We start from the raw sequence: 20605 nt of genomic DNA, 5'->3' as shown, positions 1-20605 counted from the left end.
GATTTGGGAAAGCTGTTAATAATTGGCCTATGCTGTCTATTTATCAACTGAATAATTTTAAAGAAATGGATTTTTAAATGCAGTTGTCGGGACCTTACTTGTCCTGTGGCCAATTTTCCGGCATTCCTCTGGACTGGCATTGAATCACTAGAGTCATGGTGAGTACTGTCTGGAACGTATTGAGTCATCAGCCACCCAAATACCATATACAGTTATTTTATTATTTAATATACCTCCCAAAAAAATATGTTTTTATGTAGGCCTATGTCTCCTAGCTCTCTCTCTCTGTGTGTGTGTGTGTGTGTGTGTGTGTGTGTGTGTGTGTGTGTGTGTGTGTGTGTGTGTGTGTGTGTGTGTGTGTGTGTGTGTGTGTGTGTGTGTGTGTGTGTGTGTGTGCATATCTTGTGAGTGAGAAGATTCTACACTTTATTGGCTTTTCATTAGTAACTGCTGGGAACAAACTAGTAATAACTCAAGTGTTACTACATCCTTTTAAAGAAATTTTCTAAAAGTATACTAAAGTTCTAATAAAGTTCACCAAAAATCTCAAACGCTTGAAATGGCTTTTGTGTTTGGTTGCACAAATCATGACTAGATCATGTAGTAACACTTTAGTCATTACTAGTTAGTTCCCATGATCTTCACTTTGGAATACGGATCCAAATAATTAGTAATTCCCATAGAAGTATGAAGTACCACTTTCATCTATGCGCTATTACTTACTAGTTCGTTAATCAGAGTTTCTTGTTAGTTAATAATAGTTACTAGATTGGATTGTTAATATTGTGTTACTCATTGGTTCTTATAGTTATTCATTAACGAAGGAACCGTATTCTAAAGAAATTCTGGTTCGTCTTTTTGATTTGCATTTGTTGCATGTTAATTTGGAGAAGAAAGGAAGTCCAGTTCAGGAGATAGCCAGCAGCACTAAAATCATCCAAGGGAGGATGGTCAGCAGACTATACTCTAATATTATTGTCTCCTGGATATTATCTTGATTGTCTTTGCAGGCCAGAGTTGCTAGATGGATCATCCGTTTACGTCTGTGTACCTCACTCCTATCAGCCTTTCAAAATGAGATACAGCATCTTCCAGAGGGGCATCAAGATGCACACCAGGCTGGTGATCACCAGTTATACAGCTGAGATGGATTTTTCTATAGGCTGCATGTGTCTCCTGAGGACAGGGCTTTTCATTTTCATACCATGCACCCTATTGCGGTTTATTACGAATGACATGTCTGTTTAAACTTGTTGTATCACTCCTGTTATGCAGCACCTTTTGAAACACTCAAAAAATGAAAATGGTCATGTTACAGTTACCTAGAATGCATAAAGGGAATGCAAATTGACCCAGCATACTGTGATTTTTGAAATATTTATCAAAAAAGGTATTTATTTGACATTCCATGAATTCTTTACAAAACTTGTTTCTGACCCTCATCAATGTCATTTTCATACTGTATTTCTTGGTAATAGGATGGGGAAACAAATATGTTTGTATATACCACAAGAATGCATAAAGCGGGTCAAATTGACCTGTATTGATATGCAATTTTGAATCAACACAGTATTTTTGGATATATTTTTGTCAATAATACTTATTTTTTTTAAACTTTATGGATTACTTAAAAATCAGTTGCATGCATATCTCCCTACTATATAGTACTGTCGGTGAAAAACAGTAGGCCTAGTGAAATGACAGCTGAAGGCCACACACACAAAAGAAGAGGTGCTAACTCTGGCCAAAGGTTATGCTTAGAAAGGTGCAAATCTTATGTGGAAATTTCTGTCTCTGTCTGGAAAGATCATTTTCACATGTTTTGTGAGAAATGTGGTGAAGGTTCAGACTAATATACTTTACATTAGATCTAAATTAGTTAGTTTGTTTAGTACAACTGCATTTTAGAATTTTAGTACAACTGCATTTTAAATAGAATAAATGTAATCTTTTGTGATGCATAAAGGAAAGTGGACAAATTAACATGTTTGATATATTACAACATTTTTGTATCATCAATTGTTTTATTTATTTAATTAATAGGACACTTTTTTTTTTTAAAGAAAATCATTAAATCCAAAATGGGTCATATTGACCCCTCTTTGTGCATTTAGGTTTTTTTTTTTTTGGTTCATGCATTCTAGGGTTAAAAAAATATTTCCATGAAAGAGAACACATTGTTGGTTAGTTCATTTTAGCTAATGCTTTAATGTTAACAAATGTGACTCTTGTAATTTATTTATTTTTTATAAAAAATGCATTTTATCCAATAGGTTATAATAAAATAGTATTACATTGTTCACTAAAATGTATGGCATCTAAATTATTGTGTTGATAATGAAATATTTTAGTAATTCTGTGGATTTGTTTATTTGTATTTAGGCAAATCTTATTGTTTAGTCTATGTCTTGATTTATGTTTTTGTTTTTCATTCCTCTTGTAGAAGCCTCAAATTGATTGTGCTGGATGAAGTACTAGTGACTCATCTTGCACATTGCAATAACTACTAAATGATACAGGATTAATATAAATAAAAAACAAAGATTTATTTGTGGTCATTAGTATGAACCTCATGTCGACAGTGCAAGTACATTCCTGGTCCATTATAAACATTCACATTGTTGTGTGCAAAAGAGGAAAGCATAAATCCATACAGAATAGCAGTCCTGCGAAATCGGACGAACGTAAACAAACTTGACAAAAAGTTGACACATTTTATATTTCACATCTAGGCTACTCCCAAAAATGTGCTCAAAGAACTTGCGAAATCTTTTTACATGTCATTAAAGATAGTAAACGTATGAGAGTCTTTTTAGTTTTCTGGCATCAACTTCCTGCATCCACATGGGACTGTCGCTGCGGGTTGAGAGGTCAATTGTTGACTTCCATATATCCAGTAATATTATGCTGCGGCATCCCAGGACAATGTGACCCTCCTCGGATCACCTTCATTAGCTAGTTGAAGCTCCTCGGAGTGCAAGTGAGCGCACGGGAGGGCCAGGATTACACCCAGGGTGTGTGCACCGACCGCTCTCCAGCTGCACCAGCTCAACTCCGGCTGCAGTTTGACGGTAGCGCGGGGAGGTAAGGCGGATAACTGCGTGCTGGGCATAGCTTTTCATGCTAGCGGCATTACAGTTACTTTAGCGCTCTGTGCATCAAAGCTGTGCTACTATGAAGGCATCTCATACCCGCACTCATAACAGTGATATTGCGAGACGCGAATCCGTTACAAAAACTAAAGCAGCGTATCTTTTTGTAGTAGTGCATGACTTTTACGCGTTGTCTGCCAGAAGTAAAAGCCGTGCCAAAGTCAGTGGGTTCAGCTGTAAGTGTGAAAACAAAGGCGAAGATAATTCATTTTTGTATGCAGTTGCACAGCAGCGCGTGCCCGCTGGGGCTAGCCAGTTAGCGCGAGCCTGACACAAAATAAAATCATGATTACAGACGTGCATTATCTGTTATTGAAGGTCTTTATTAAGGCGGACGTGGTTGATTTGTTTGTATCGTTACTCTAGCATGAATAACCGACACATGCTGACTGGCTGTTAGTAGTTATTGTGATGTTTTGACAGCCCCCCTTGTCCCCTGCGGGTGACTCCTCGACCATGCGACAGTGGTGCCTTCCTGCTGTGGCTCCACGCGCAGAACCGCTCCCAACGGGCCGATTATCACCTCAAATATCAGGTAGGGCAAAATATGATGTGAATTTTTTTTTTTTAAATCAAGTTAATCAAGCTAGATTTGCATTTCCTGAAGGAATGTCAGTGTTTTCAACTGCAAGGTAGTTAAAGAATTGTAAAGTACAAGGATACATGCAGTAATGTCAAATATAGAAGAATAACTATGTGTCCAGTGTACCTTTTGGAATTCACCAATATTAAAAATAAATAAATGCTGTCATTATTTTTTCACCCTCATCATGTTGTTTCAATCCTGTATGACTGTTTATTCTGTGAAATATAAAAGGTGAATTTTTAAAGAATCCCGCTCACTCTTTAACATAATGAAAGTAAATTGGGACTGGGGGTGTCAGGCTCCAAAATGAGAAAAAAAGTATAATTAAAGTGGTCTGTATCACGTGATGTATTCCAAGTCTTGTGGAATAGCTTTGTGTTATTCAGTTAAATTCAATTTACATTTATTTGTGTAATGTTTTTACAATACATAGTTTCAAATTGTAAGGAACATACTAAACTTTAAGTTAAAAAAAATCCATATAGCTTTTTCTTCTTTGAGACCACAAGCCCCTTCTTCATTCATAATGTGCTCTATTTGTTTGAGCATTCCAACACAGCCTGACACAGCAACACTTGCTCAACCAATGGCATGAGTTTAGGGGAGGGACATCTGTTTTCCTGACCAATAGCATATTTTTGTTGTTCTATAGTGCCCACCCACATTTCAGCGCTTTGGTTTCTAAAGTATTTTTCTTATACATTTTTTTTCCCATAGGAATTTTAGAATAAAAAAACTCTTAGTTTAAGACTCAAAAGCCACTAACCAAACCAACCAGATATGAGGTGATTGTGAATCACAACATAAAAAACTTTTAAAAACAAATTCCAAAAATTTGGAATTTGTGTCCAATTTTTAAATACTTTTTTGGCTTCAAATCAAAGTACAAGACTGTAACAGCTTTAATGAAGAAAATATTAAAATATTTTAGTTACTTGAGAGTGTTGGGAAATTGACAACTACATTTGCAGTGCTTCATGAGAGTGGGCGGCGCATTTTGCTTGTCTCAATTCTCTGATTGGTGGAGATTTCTCTGCAGAATCATGGGTAATGTAGATGTTCACTGGTGCTGCGTCCCAATTCGCCTACTTATACTATGCCCTAAAAGTATGCACTTTTTTTGTGAGGAAAAAGTACATACTTTTGAGTGTGTAGCAAAAGAGTAGGCAAGCTTTGAGACATACTACTTCGTCATCTTTAACGGACAGATCTGTCGCGTGCATCCTATCACCGTAAACTGCCCTGTCAATCATCTTGTCACAGTTAAAATCCTCCATTCAATCTAATTTAATTTTCTACTGTTTCGGAGAGAAATGTTCATCTGCCAGTCGTGGGTCTTTCATGCGGAGACTCTCCTCATGTGTTAGCATTAGCAATTTGAATGTAATGATGCATTTAAAAGTTAATGGCTAAATGTATCTATATTAGCCGTTAGAGTGTGCATCGATCTGCACTTCGGATTCTGACCGGAAATAGTAGACCATCCGGGTATCTTTGGAACACTCATTTCAACATACTACGATTTGGGACGTACTAATTCTATTTTCGAATACTATTTAGGACGAATAGTATGCGAATTGGGACACAGCATGGGTATTCTGCTGTTAAATGCGATTCTTTTATAAAGTTCAAATAAAGCGAGCTGATGGCTTTAAGAATATTACTCACCATTGATTTAACAACCTTGTAGTTCACACTACAAGTAACTAAAAGGTTTATAAGTTGTCATAAAAAATCAATACATTTCTACTCCCAGAACCCCACTGTTCTGCTATTTTTGTTGTTGTGGTCACATTAGTGGTGCATAAACTACACACTTCTCATCTGATGTTTAATATAATAACAAATAATTTACATAATTTTTTTTTTTGTCTTTTCTTCTCCCACAGATGTCAGGATGGAGTGTTGTGATGTGGAGCCGCGCTATACCATTGAACAGATCGACCTGCTCCAGCGTTTAAGGCTGTCAGGGATGACCAAACCTCAGATCATTCAAGCCCTTGAGTCTTTAGAGAGGCTTGATCCAGACCATCGTGTCCCATGCTGCAACAATCACTCGGCCCCACCCAGCGCCCCTACCTCCGCAGCCCCTGCTGCCCCCTCGTCCTCCTCCTCTTCCTCCTCCTCTCTTACCTCAGCCACCACACAGACCCCTGTTATAGATGCTGCATTATCACCCAGCAACAGCTACGATGCCTCGCCTCCACCCCTGTACCCACCCAGCGGAGTTCAGAGGTCGTTTAGTTACGACTTGGCAGAAGAGGACTGGGATCTGGAGGAGAAGGTGGAGGAATACATGAGGTATCATTTATGAGAGCACTATATCAGCTGCTTCTGTGGGATTCTCTTCTCAGGTCTACTGAGAGGTAGAGATTAATATAACAGTTGATAATGACAGTGAACGTCCCTGAGCAACAGTGTAATTTTCCTAGAACAAGAGCCCTTTCTGAATCAGGTCAGGTGGACAGTTGGTTCAGATAGATACTTTTTGTAGCTTTTCTTGTAACTGCTTTGGATCTGCCACATAATATTTTCCCCATTTAAACATATACAGGTCCTTCTAAAAAAATTAGCATATTGTGATAAAGTTAATTATTTTCCATAAAGTAATGATAAAAATTAAAGGTGACCTATAATTCAAAATTGAATTTACCTTGGTATAGTCAAATAACAAGAGTTCAGTGCATGGACATGACATAGAGTGAATCTCAAACTGGACTGTTTTCGCGTTCTCATTTAATTCACGTTTATGAAAAACACCCCTGAAAAACGGTCGGTTCTCCACACAATAACGACTGTGACGCAATAGTCGGGATCATTAATATGTACGCCTCCAAATATTTGCATAATGCCAGCCCTCAATGCCAGGCGGAACTGCGCAGCCGAAGCATGGCAGTTGCTCAGTGTGGATGTACACATGAACACAAAAGTATTTTTTAGTTCCTTCATCTGAGCCTCTGAAGAAACAATGGGTTAATTTTATTTTCTCTGGAAATTTCCAAACATTTCACCGACGACTGTTTCCTCAACTTGGGCCAATACAGAGCTGGCCTCGGATCGAGCTACCAAGCAACACTTTCTGATGTGTAATTGTTCAAGTTCAGACAGGTAATCTTTCTCTCAAAATCGTTCAATACTGTTTATGCATCAGTAAGTCAAGCCAGTGACTAAAATATCAGCTTCACATCGTTTCTTTTAGTAGGATGAAAATAATCGTATTTAAATTGTGAACAAATTATATACAGAAAGCGATCAAAGAACAATCTTTCCACACAGCGCGAGTTTATCTGGACACTTGCCAAACTCGTTATGAAATCAATGACGCACGTTACTGCACAACGAAGCTCTTACTGTATTTACATCATCGTGTTTGCATTGGTGAAAGCAGAGAGAGTGCAGAAACTGCTTTGCAATGATAAGATCTTCATTCTCGCGATCAACACTGTCATCTGCTCAATGCTCATCACGCCAACTTTTTATGTGATGGGAATAGATCTAAATACTTTAAAAACATCTCACGATTCGTTAATCTCGATAGCTGTTATAGTAAAAACGTATAATAGCAGTAGTAAAAGTATTCGGGAGAGAGTTTCACATGTAATGCGTTGCTATTTCATATGCAAGCATGTCAGCCAATCACAGCAGTGGCCGCGGTTACACTGAATCCCACAGCAGACACGCCCCTTCAAACAGAGTGTTCAAATCAGAGGCTAAAAGCAGGCTAGGAAAAATGCCATTTATTTCTAAATTATGATTATTTTTTATCTAAAAAACATACTAACATTATAAGGGTAACCCAGGAAACATTATAAAATAATAAATAAAAACATTCTAGGGCACCTTTAAACTTTCATATATTTTAGATTCATTGCACACCAACTGAGATATTTCAGGTCTTTTATTGTTTTAAAGGGGTCATATAATGCCATTTTTGTACAAGCTAATGTGATTCTTTAGGGTCTAAATTAAAACTTTGTAATATACTTTAATTAAAAATTCTCATTAGTATTGTAAGAAAACACTTATTTTACCTGGTCAAAAACAGCTCTGTTTTCAGCACGCCGTTTCAGTGCACATGACTTTAAATGATCATGAGCTTTGCTGACTCCGCCTCTCTGTTCTGTGTACACCGTTTGTAACACAATACCATAACGCGTTGTTCATTATAGATGTGGGATTATGAATTATATTGAGAACGTCGTACATAGAAAACATGCCGTAATGTACCCTGAGTGTAAACCTTAGACGCATTCATTGTGAAGCGTGCATCTAGCGATTTGCAAAGATTAATATAAATATTAAAGATTAATAAAACGATACACTCACTTCAGTTATTTTGGAGGTTCAGCAGGAACACGAATAGTTGGTACTTCTTAGCAAAACCAGCTTTATACTGACCCTCCTCGTTTATAAGCAGTCTGGTGTGTGAAATGATTCGCGCAGATATGAAAGCATTGACGTTGCTCGTGGGGAATATTCCCTTCGAAAACAAACTCAGCCACTGCGTCTTCAGCGGTTCGGATTTAGGAACATTAAAATGACTGCTGTGTTCGTTATTACACTCAAGAACAGAACACCACAATCGCTTAGACGCCATTCTGCTCATAGACAGTGCTCCAGCATATCAACAATGACCGCGCCGGTCCGGTCCGCGCCGCGCGGACTATGATTGACAGGACGAGCGAGGGCGGGTCTGTGTTGAAACCCGGCTGTCAATCAACAATCGTGGGAGGGGCGTCCGTTTTATTGACGTCACAAAAACGAACGGCTCAATTTGAGGCAGGGGAAAACATATAAGGAGATTAAAACAAAAACACTGGATGGATTTTTATCATTATATGATGTTTGTGTACAGGCACTGCCAACACACATTTCAGTACAATCAACTTGTAAAAGTGCATGTGCCATTATATGACCCCTTTAACACTGATGATGTTGGCATACAGCTCATGAAAACCCAAAATTCCTGTCTCAAAAAATTATCATATTTCATCCGACCAATAAAATAAGTGTTTTTAATACAAAAAAAAAAGAGTCAACCTTCAAATAATTATGTTCAGTTATGCACTCAATAGTCAATACTTGGTCGGGAATCCTTTTGCAGAAATGACTGCTTCAATGCGGCGTGGCATGGAGGCAATCAGCCTGTGGCACTGCTGAGGTGTTATGGAGGCCCAGGATGCTTCGATAGCGGCCTTAAGCTCATCCAGAGTGTTGGGTCTTGCGTCTCTCAACTTTCTCTTCACAATATCCCACAGATTCTCTATGGGGTTCAGGTCAGGAGAGTTGGCAGGCCAATTGAGCACAGTAATACCATGGTCAGTAAACCATTTACCAGTGGTTTTGGCACTGTGAGCAGGTGCCAGGTCGTGCTGAAAAATGAAATCTTCATCTCCATAAAGCTTTTCAGCAGATGGAAGCATGAAGTGCTCCAAAATCTCCTGATAGCTAGCTGCATTGACCCTGCCCTTGATAAAACACAGTGCACCAACACCAGCAGCTGACATGGCACCCCAGACCATCACTGACTGTGGGTACTTGACACTGGACTTCAGGCATTTTGGCATTTCCTTCTCCCCAGTCTTCCTCCAGACTCTGGCACCTTGATTTCCGAATGACATGCAAAACTGAGCAACAGTCCAGTGCTGCTTCTCTGTAGCCCAGGTCAGGCGCTTCTGCCGCTGTTTCTGGTTCAAAAGTGGCTTGACCTGGGGAATGCGGCACCTGTAGCCCATTTCCTGCACACGCCTGTGCACGGTGGCTCTGGATGTTTCTACTCCAGACTCAGTCCACTGCTTCCGCAGGTCCCCCAAGCTCTGGAATCGGTCCTTCTCCACAATCTTCCTCATGGTCCGGTCACCTCTTCTCGTTGTGCAGCGTTTTTTGCCAAACTTTTTCCTTCCCACAGACTTTCCACTGAGGTGCCTTGATACTGCACTCTGGGAACAGCCTATTTGTTCAGAAATTTCTTTCTGTGTCTTACCCTCTTGCTTGAGGGTGTCAATGATGGCCTTCTGGACAGCAGTCAGGTCGGCAGTCTTACCCATGATTGCGGTTTTGAGTAATGAAACAGGCTGGGAGTTTTTAAAAGCCTCAGGAATCTTTTGCAGGTGTTTAGAGTTAATTAGTTGATTCAGATGATTAGGTTAATAGCTCGTTTAGAGACCCTTTTCATGATATGCTAATTTTTTGAGACAGGAATTTTGGGTTTTCATGAGCTGTATGCCAAAATCATCAGTATTAAAACAATAAAAGACCTGAAATATTTCAGTTGGTGTGCAATGAATCTAAAATATATGAAAGTTAAATTTTTATCATTACATTATGGAAAATAATGAACTTTATCACAATATGCAAATTTTTTGAGAAGGACCTGTATGATGCAAAACGCCATGTTTTTATCAAATCTTTTAAAGCAGCTGACGTTTTTTAATGCTTAATGAAAATTAAAACCTAATGTTTTGACTCTGTCAATGTTATGCTTGTCTTTGTTTGGACTGTAGGAGAGACAGTAACCTTGTGAAAGAAGAGATAAAAGCTTTTCTCAATAACAGAAGGATCTCACAGGCAATTGTTGGACAAGTCACAGGTACTCTGAATGCTTTCAGTCTTTCAAATGGAAAAAACAGTGTACATGTTAATTTTCTAATCATGCAAAACCATCAGAGAATGTCTGTAGTTTTACTAAAACCATTTAACCTATATTCATTTACTGTACATTCACAAAGCAGATTAATTATTATTTCCTGTGTTGAACAGGAGAAATATATTAGTAATGTTTTTATTTACGCACATCAAGAATGTCAGACAGAGAAAATCTAGGCCAACCACTACTTCGATAACCAAAACATTGACACGGTGGAAAAAATCAGCAAGCATGTGAAACTGATAATATCTTGCTGCAAAGAGGTCAGAGCTGATGAAACGCGTGAGAAGATGGATATCGAACATGACTGCACAACAAACTTGCTTTAGTCTATGGAAGCAACTGATTGCAAGTTCAGTTTGCATTTTCATCCCTTAGTTAATACATTTCCCATTACTTTACACAGACTATTACCCAGATTATACTATACAGTGAAAGATCAACACTGGATCTTATAAGTTACACAGAGTACAAGTACTTTTACTTTCAATAATCAGTTTATTTTGAGGACATATGCTTTTTTACTCATAATAGTGTGTGTCAAAAAAGCAAGATGTTTATTTGAAATTAAAGTTTGTTGGAAGTCAATATTACATCAATCACATGCAGGACTTTTATTTAATTTTACTTCAACAATATTTAAAAAATGGCTGGAGCCTGTGTATTTATATAAAACCATCCAATTGAGCGAAGCAATGTACTATTATAGTTTTTATTAGTATTTTGAATTAGCTTTTATATTTTCAGTTTTCATTAGATTTTTTTTTTTTAGTTATTTTGTTGTTTTATTTTGCTTTTGTCAGTTTTTGGAAACCTGTTGCAGCAAGATTCCATTTGTTCATTCAGTTAACTACATTCGTTAACATAATCTAACAATAATAATTCTAAAGAATTTAATATAATTTAATGTTAATTTCAACATTTTACTAATACATTATTCATTTCAAAAGTTGTATCTGTTAATATTGTGTAACGGACCCGAGCTAACATCTATTTTAATGGTAGTTAATAAAAATACAACTAATAAATATACTGTAACAAATAAATTGCTCATAGTTAATGTATTGACTAACTTTAACTATTGGGAAATTAAATTAAAGTGTTACCTTTCTGTAATATCACTTTAGTTTTTTTAGTTTTTTAGTTCAGTTATATTTATTTCCAGCTAGTAATTTTAGTGCATCAACTTAAACTTATTTTAGTTAGTTGCCAAACCAACATAATTTTAGGGTTTTCATCTAATATTTCTATTTTATTTAATTTTATTTCAGCTTTATTTAAATGAACAAAAATGTCTTTAATAGGTCTAGTTTTAGTTAACCCTGGCATCTTTGGTTTTATTCTGGTCTTTTCGTGTCATTTCCTTTTTTATGACTGTGTGATCTTCTGCAGGTATCAGTCAGAGCTACATCTCCCAGTGGCTTCTGCAGCAGGGGCTTGAGATGAGCGACTCCAAACGCAGGGCGTTCTATCGCTGGTATCTGCTGGAGCGTAACAGCCCTGGTGAGTTGTGCTTCCTCAGCAGGGAGATGACTTGCCAAAAACAAGGGCGTGGCCTGAATTTTAGGCTTGGGGGCTGGCTTATGTTCAGTTTTTATTTTTTATTTATTTTATTTTTTTGAGTCTTCACTTGCCATTCTACCATATCTTCCCTATATAGTTTGCACGTCCTTGAGGGCTTTACATTTGAAAATTCAGTGTTTGATAAAGACAAATACACTCACCGGCCACTTTATTAGGTACCCCATGCTAGTAACGGGTTGGACCCCCTTTTGCCTTCAGAACTGCCTCAATTCTTCATGGCATAGATTCAACAAGGTGCTGGAAGCATTCCTCAGGGAGTTTGGTCCATATTGACATGATGGCATCACACAGTTGCCGCAGATTTGTCGGCTGCACATCCATGATGCGAATCTCCCGTTCCACCACATCCCAAAGATGCTCTATTGGGTTGAGATCTGGTGACTGTGGAGGCCATTTTAGTACAGTGAACTCATTGTCATGTTCAAGAAACCAATTTGAAATGATTAGAGCTTTGTGACATGGTGGAAGTAGCCATCAGAGGATGGGTACATGGTGGCCATAAAGGGATGGACATGGTCAGAAACAATGCTCAGGTAGGCCGTGGCATTTAAACGATGCCCAATTGGCACTAAGGGGCCTAAAGTGTGCCAGGAAAACATCCCCCACACCATTACACCACCACCACCAGCCTGCACAGTGGTAACAAGGCATGATGGTTCCATGTTCTCATTCTGTTTACGCCAAATTCTGACTCTAACATCTGAATGTCTCAACAGAAATCGAGACTCATCAGACCAGGCAACATTTTTCCAGTCTTCAACTGTTCAATTTTGGTGAGCCCTTGCAAATTGTAGCCTCTTTTTCCTATTTGTAGTGGAGATGAGTGGTACCCGGTGGAGTCTTCTGCTGTTGTAGCCCATCCGCCTCAAGGTTGTGCGTGTTGTGGCTTCACAAATGCTTTGCTGCATACCTCGGTTGTAACGAGTGGTTATTTCAGTCACTGTTGCCCTTCTATCAGCTCGAACCAGTCTGGCCATTCTCCTCTGACCTCTGGCATCAACAAGGCATTTCCGCCCACAGAACTGCCGCTCACTGGATGTTTTTTCTTTTTCAGACCATTCTCTGTAAACAATAGAGATGGTTGTGCGTGAAAATCCCAGTAGATTAGCAGTTTCTGAAATACTCAGACCAGCCCTTCTGGCACCAACAATCATGCCACGTTCAAAGTCACTCAAATCACCTTTCTTCCCCATACTGATGCTCGGTTTGAACTGCAGGAGATTGTCTTGACCATGTCTACATGCCTAAATGCACTGAGTTGCCGCCATGTGATTGGCTGCTTAGAAATTAAGTGTTAACGAGCAGTTGGACAGGTGTACCTAATAAAGTGGCCGGTGAGTGTATATTGGAAGGACATGTCGCCGCACCGAATTGAAATGAAATCAACTGGTGTCATTTCCCATCAGTTATGCGCTTAGGTTAATGCTGTTCTTGGCACATCCAAGAAGTGTAGGTTGTTGCAGTCAGAAATGAGCTTTAAAGCCTTTTAGGCTGTAACATCGCCAACACTCGCATCATCTCACATTTATAATACGAAAAACATGTTGATGCTTGAAGGAGCTAATTAAGTAATGTGAAGCCCTGTAGGACCACTTCTGCTCTTCATCTCCCAGGTTAGAACCTTCTGTAGCTCTCAGTCCTGATCCTGGGTTTGTCAAATGCTGGTTTTCATGTCCGCTTTGCACTGAAGTGCAATTAACACCCGACCCTACTAACAAAGCCCTGAGCATGACGCTTTTACATTCTCTGCAGCGCTAATTGAGCATGGCTCCAACTTTGAATGTCTATTAACGCTGCTATCTACAATTAATTTTGACTTACTTTAACTATCTACAAGAATTTTCATTGAGCACTATGTTAATATTTGTTTACGGTCATCACCATTAATTGCAAGTTTTCGGCCTCTCGAAGGGACCCTAGTTAACACAGTTTTCTGATTGCCCAAATGGGTTAAAGGAATCAGATGGAGTGAAAACCAGCATGCTCAGGTCCCCAGGAGCAGGACTGACACTCCCTGGAATAGGCAGAGAGAACTGCTGATGCACCTCCTCCCCTGGTACTCTGCTCACCAAGCCCAGTCAGGTAACGTCCATGCAGCAGGGAAACACTGGTTTACTTCAGTACAAATTTAATATTTGTTCTCTTTGAGTCTTAAATCACCTTTTCACTCTCTTCAACAAACAATACACCAGAAGTCATTCATTTCCAATGGAGAGTAGAATGGGAGATGCGTAGAGTTCCGATTAAATTTTAATGATTTTGTTTTATGTTTGACTTCTTTAAAAAAAAAAAAAAAAAAAAAATGTCTATATAATTTATTTCATTCATTTTTATTTCAGTTTTAGTTATTTTCTAAAACTATTTTAGTAAACTAAATTAAAATAAGAAATTTTGCTTTGGCAACTAGCTGAAATAAAATAAGTTTAAGTTTTTGTAAATATATAGTTTAAGTTTTTATTTTTCATTTTCAAGTAAAGAAAGTTTTTTATGGTTTTAGTTTACAATAATAACCGTGCTATTCTTTTCTTTTAGACGTATTTACGGAAGAGGATTAGGGCCAAGCAATAATAAAAAAATAAAACCATCTCGAGATTAAAGTCATTATAATGCGAAATTAAACTCGTTAAATTTCGAGAAAAAAGTCGAAATACAATCTTGAGAATAAACTCATTAAATTTCGAGAATAAAGTCGTTGTGTTTTGAGAAAAAACTCGTTAAATTTCGAGAAAAAAGTAGAAATAATCGTAAGTATAAACGTATTAAATTTCGAGAATAAAGTCGTTGTGTTTCGAGAAAAAAAGTCGAAATGAAATGTAGAGAATAACGCATTTGATCAGTGTTCATTGCATAGCCTACTGATAGAGGACATGGCAGAGTTGGATCACTTAGTCAAGCTATATTTTAGACTTTATTTCAGTAACAAAGAAATACTATCAACTTTAGCAGTAAAGTATTGCATTAAAAGTGTCACTGAATTTGCCCGTGCAGAACTTTACTAATAAAAGACGTTTGAGCCGTCACTTGAACAACTGCTGCATGAACAACGAACAGCGCTGGCCCAAATGCACTCTGGCATATGGACAGCTATGATAAATTAAAACCGTATGTACGGCATTGCCATTAATGGCTCTATAGATGGTTACAGTCGTTACATTCTGTGGATGGAGGCGTACACAACCAATAACGATCCTAAAGTAATAGCCAGTTAGCTACTTCATAAAAACAGTTAGTCTGGCATAGGAGGGTGTCCCGAGAGCTCCGCGCGGACATGGGCAGAAAATATTAGTGTGGCAGCAATGGAAAGGTTTTTACAAAGTAACCATGGAGACAGTTTCTCGAAACACAACGACTTTATCTCGAAATTTAACGATTTTTTTTTCTCGAAACACAACGACTTTATTCTCGATATTTAATGAGTTTATTCTCAAGATTGTATTTAGACTTTTTTCTCGAAATTTAACGAGTTTAATTTCGCATTATAATGACTTTAATTTCGAGATGGTTTTATTTTTTTATTATTGCTTGGCCCTAATCCTCTTCCGTACGTATTGACAGTCATTTTTGCTTTGTATGGAAAATAATCAATTTTATTCTTCACAACCAATATGCAAGTTCTGTGCGAATGGCACTAAATGCGACAATTGTATGCGAATGTCAGAAATAGTGGGAAGATGGCTTTAAAGTTTAAAGTCTTTTAGAATGGCTCTTTAGACTCAAAGGGATAGTTCCTTAAAAAATAACAACTTTGTGTCATTCTAAACCTTTATGATTTTCTTTCTTGTGTGGAACACAAACTTGAGAAATTTAACATAAAATGAAATGCAATGAAAATGGATGGGGACCAGGGACAGCTATGGCCACGATTCACTTTCATTTCATGGAAAAGAGCAGCATGGACATTCTTCTATAAGTATCTCCTTTTGTGTTCTATGAAAGGAAGACAGTCATGCTGGTTTGGAACAACTTTAGGGTTAGTAAATGACAGAATTTGTATTTTCTGGTGAACCATCCCTTTGGTTTGTATTTAGCTACATGTGCAGTGAATTCATGTTCTACTGTTTTTTTGGTTTGTGTGCAATAATGTTCATAACAGGCACCACATTGTCCATGCGTTCCCTGGTTAAAGAGGAGCCCGACTGGAGGTTGGCTGCAAGCCCCGCAGACAGGGCAGCAGTTGGGCCTTTTAGACTGCGCAGAGGAAGTCGCTTCACCTGGAGAAAAGAGTGCCAGTCAATCATGGAGAGGTAAATGACAGAGCATTACTGTCTTTGGCACTATTCGGATTGTAATGGTTTCTCAGGGTGACATCTGTAAATGAACATATGCATGGCTCCATTAAGATAAAACTTACAAAGACAAATACATGCTGCAGTTAAATACGGTCCTCGCTCTTCTTCCAAGTGCTTATCACGCCTTTTACACATGCAGTTATCACTCCCATAAATAGTCTCTTATAAGTACAATGAATTCACTCCAATGTTGACATATTATCAATTAATATAAAAAAAACAATAACCATTCATCCAAACAGGATTTTTGATTTACCGTTGGAATTCTGAATTTATTGTGATGGCACAATCATCATATTGTCGTCTTTTTAATTTAATAGTGAGGTATGGTGACTGTGTTCCCATAAAAGTGGAACATTTTCTCCATTCGCAAGCATTTTTCCACTTAATGTCATTGTCATAAATGTTGTGAATAAAAGTAGCCTATTTAATTAATCAGTGTTCTAAGGCCGTTACTATTTCCTATTGGTTGGTTTCCAAGTCTTGTTCTGATTCACTGCGTTTGTTCTCTTAGTTTCTTTATAGAGAATCAGTATCCTGATGAGGCCAAAAGAGAGGAAATTGCCAATGCCTGTAATGCTGTCATTCAAAAACCTGGTAAGTGATTGCAATCAGTATCTAAGCTTCCTCAGAACCAGACCAGTCATATCATAGCCATGCCATATTTGTTGCAAATGTACCCCTGCCTCACTGAATGCACTGAATGCCAATTTACTTATTGGTTTAAATGATGAATTTCTTGTATACATGTTGTTTCAGGATGCAAACTGTCAGAATTTGAACGAGTCACTGCGCTCAAAGTGTACAACTGGTTTGCCAATCGGAGGAAGGAGATGAAGAGACGTGCCAACATAGGTGAGGCTGTAACAATGATAGTCTGACACTCGCTGATTTAAGTGACACAAGAATCAGAAGCCTAAAGTTTTAGTTTTTTCCTCCAGTACTCCAAAACGAACATTTCAGTAACAAAATCACATAGTGCCTGTCTGTGGGCTGTCTATTTGTGTGATTTATGAAGTACCGTTCAAAAGTTTTCAATTACATTTTTAATGTTTTTTGAAAAACCAAGGTTGCATTTATTTAAACAAAACGCATAACAAACAAGTAATACAGTAAAAACAGTAAAGCATTGTTACTAGGGCCGGGACTTTAACGCGTTAATTAAGATTAATTAATTACACACTTTAACGCGTTAATTAATTACACAAGTTATTTTAATCGCACTTATTTTTGCACCGCGGAACGTTTCTCACTGGATGAGTTTCGGCGGACCGATTATACTGGCGCACCAACTAGCGTTCATGACGAAGAAGCTGACGAGATCACTTTGGTTGGCCGGTGGCTGGGAAATTTTGTTACAAAAAACGAACGGATGGAAGCGTCGATAAGAGCATGGTTGTGTGCAAGGGGGTAATCCATTAGCCGGAAGTTGAAGCCTCGCGGGAGCCGCCATTGTAGCAGACCATCACCTGCTGTTAGCATCCCATTGACTCCCATTCATTTTGGCGTCACTTTGACAGCGAATAACTTTACATCTGAGGCGTCCAAAGACTTCATTTGTCCATTATTTATTTCTAAAGAAACACGACAATGTATAAAATGTTCCATTACTTTGTATCTTACGTTACGGCCCCGTAGAAGCCGTTGTTTTAAAAATAGGCTAAAGATTGCGTCATAACCACGGGACTTTCTGTCGCACAATAGAGACATTACCGTATAGACAGGAGGAGAAGCTCGCTAGCAATCTTTAACTGTCTATGAGGCAATCGGGGGGACATGGAGGCACAAAGTCAAGGTAGAAGCCCATAAATAGAGAGTCTATAAAAGCAATGGGACAAAATATTTCAACAACGTTTTTGAGGAATTAGGTGATTCAGATTTGGCTTGGCACAGCTACTAGAAGATTTTCAACTGCCAGACTGTCGTCACGCTCAGTTTGAGCCTGCGCAGTCGCTCAGACATCAGACAGGAAGTGCAATAATCGGGCTTCAGTCTTCTCCGTTGAAATCAATGGGGTCGCTCTGTCCATTTCTTTTACTGTCTATGGTTGTGTGCAAGCTATGCAACAAGGAATTCGCTATTGCTATTAGTGTAGTGTAGCAATATGCTATTGCTACACTTAATGGCAAAAATTGCACTGGACTGCTGGACTTGGTTGAACAAAAATAAACAATATTGTGTTGCTTAAGCTTATGTATTCAGTCATTATTCAATGGTATACTAAAAATCCATGTGAAAAAAACATTATACATGTGTAACATTATACATGTTTTTACAGTGATTTTAAATGAATTTATTGCATCCTTGCTAAATGAAAGCATTAATGTCTTTAAAAAAAAAAAAAAACTGATCCCAAACGTTTGAACATTAGTGTATAATCATTTCAGTTTGAAACATTCTTTATTTTTCTTGACAGAAAAGCCTTTGCAGGATTTCTAAACTGTCATCATTATCTCTATACTTAACACTTTCTCTCTGTTTCACTCAGAGGCTGCCATACTAGAGAGCCATGGGATAGAGGTGCCGAGCCCCAGCTGCCACTCCAACAGCGAAGAGATAGAGACTCAGGAGTTCGGAGATCAAGTCATGAGTCAGCGTTTCTCTGAGCAGGTTGTTGTAAATGAACTATCTGGACTGCTTTTGTGGTCAGGATTGTTTGTTTGAATGTGATGGGTTTGTTTCCAGGAGGATCTCTCCCAGAGAAAAGACATTGAGCCAGAAGGTGCCATGCTACCTCCTGTGGATGTGGTGTCTCTTCCAAGCCCGGCCTCTCAACTCATGGAGCGGAAACTGGATGAATCTAAAAGAGAGGCCATTGATGACGATTAAGTGATGAGCCGAGTCATACTTTTGTTCCAAAGTGGCTTGACGTGGTTGTTTACAGCCAAGCCTGACACACTAAATTCTCTGGTGCCTCTAGTGGTAGGGAGGCCACTCTATGTATCTACAGTAATCACGCTTGTAGTAACGGCAATATTTACTCTATATAGTATATTGTGCATTCCAAGACCGTCTTAACGCTTCCCGCGAGAGGGAAAGATGCATAAGGTGCAAACTAGTAACTTTCTTATCACGCTAAAACTGTTTTCTTTCATTTCTCATATACTGCAGTTTCACCTGGTATTATCTCGAGCAAGCAGTCTAGAGAAACCTGCAGGACAGGTGTTTAATTTGACAGAAGGGGCGCACTGAACCCAGTTAGGAGTCTGTGTGAATTTTAGGAGCTGAACAGTCTCTTAGTTGTCATATGCAATAGTTAAAGGACAAGATGGGACATATACACCCCTGATAGATACACAAACTCAGGTAGAACCAAACTTGGCAGTTGAATGAGAAGATCCGTTTTCACCATCATGGAAATCAAAAGTGTTTCTCACAATAATGGTTCATTGTGTAGAAATGTGACTTGTCAAGCTTTCCAAACTGTACATATTATTTTTCACTTCTTTTTTTTTCAGGTGTAATCTGAAAGTAATATTCAGATGATCATGGCTCTGTTTTTGTATACTCAAAGCTCTTTGTATCCAGCCACTTAAGCTATACTGACCCTGACTAGTGTGAGGGGTCTAAAATGCTTCGGAAGTTTCCCCCCTTAAGTATTATTTGCTATAAGCATCCTTTACTTACCTCTTTAATAAGGTAATGCAGTATGTAAAACTACAAGTATAATATCAGCATCTAATGCAACAAGCTGCTTTTCAAAGAATTGATATATACAGTTTGATTTTCTGCATCTTAACGAAAGCCAAAGCTCGGCTAAGTTGTAAAACAATGCATTTTACATGAACGTAGTCAAATGGACTAAACGATTGCTTACGGCACATCAACGTGCCTCGGTGAGAAATGCTTTGAGCGTGTAAAGGCTTTAAGCTGCCCAGTATGATTATTCTGGCCTATCAGCTCTGTACACGCACAGGATACGATGCTGCACGCTGTCAAGGCCCCCTTACTGTGTGCTTTTTTCCTAATGACAAAACAATAAAATGAATAGACAAATGTAGTGTTGAGTTTGTTCCATTTATAAATTAGTTTTCTAAGGTAAAACTTGCATTACTGGGCATGAAGTTTGGGGTCGGTAAGATTTTTTTTTGTTACTGAAAGAGAGTCTCGTGCTACTGGGCCACTGTATTATCCTCAACAAAGTTGCATTTATTTGATATAAAATTCAGTAATAACAGTAATATTGTGAAATGTAATAATACATCACAATATTACTATTTAAAAGAACTGTTTTCTATTTTAATGTATTTTAAAATGCCATTTACTCCTGTGATGGCAAAGCTGAATTTTCAGCATCCATTACTCCAGTTGAAATAGAAAGTTTTTTGTTGTTTTTTTTATATTCTAA

General features: G+C 38.2%; 1 protein-coding gene across 5 annotated transcripts; it reads left to right on the top strand.

The window, feature by feature from the left end:
- Window positions 1-2827: 2827 nt before the first annotated feature.
- On the top strand, window positions 2828-20257 carry zgc:91944 (uncharacterized protein LOC436941 homolog). 5 transcript variants are annotated; one of them, XM_056233912.1, is made up of 11 exons: window positions 2829-3084; window positions 3577-3687; window positions 5628-6039; window positions 10242-10327; window positions 11777-11887; window positions 13925-14050; window positions 16062-16212; window positions 16772-16854; window positions 17017-17112; window positions 18746-18870; window positions 18943-20257. In XM_056233912.1, the coding sequence occupies exons 2-11, from the start codon at window positions 3609-3611 to the stop codon at window positions 19084-19086; spliced, it is 1413 nt and encodes a 470-aa protein (XP_056089887.1). In that variant the 5' UTR covers window positions 2829-3084; window positions 3577-3608; the 3' UTR covers window positions 19087-20257. The 5 variants fall into 5 exon arrangements, with proteins under 5 accessions (XP_056089891.1, XP_056089887.1, XP_056089888.1 ...); XM_056233913.1 differs by having other exon boundaries at window positions 3519-3687; XM_056233914.1 differs by having other exon boundaries at window positions 2832-3084; window positions 18746-18867.
- The last annotated feature ends 348 nt before the right edge of the window (window positions 20258-20605 follow it).

The sequence above is a fragment of the Rhinichthys klamathensis genome, unplaced genomic scaffold, assembly GCF_029890125.1.
Source record: "Rhinichthys klamathensis goyatoka isolate OS25496 unplaced genomic scaffold, OSU_Roscu_1.1 h1tg000384l_1, whole genome shotgun sequence".
NCBI classification, from domain to species: Eukaryota; Metazoa; Chordata; class Actinopteri; order Cypriniformes; family Leuciscidae; genus Rhinichthys; species Rhinichthys klamathensis.
Note: the sequence above shows the minus strand (reverse complement) of the source record. Positions and strands in the feature narration are given on the sequence as shown.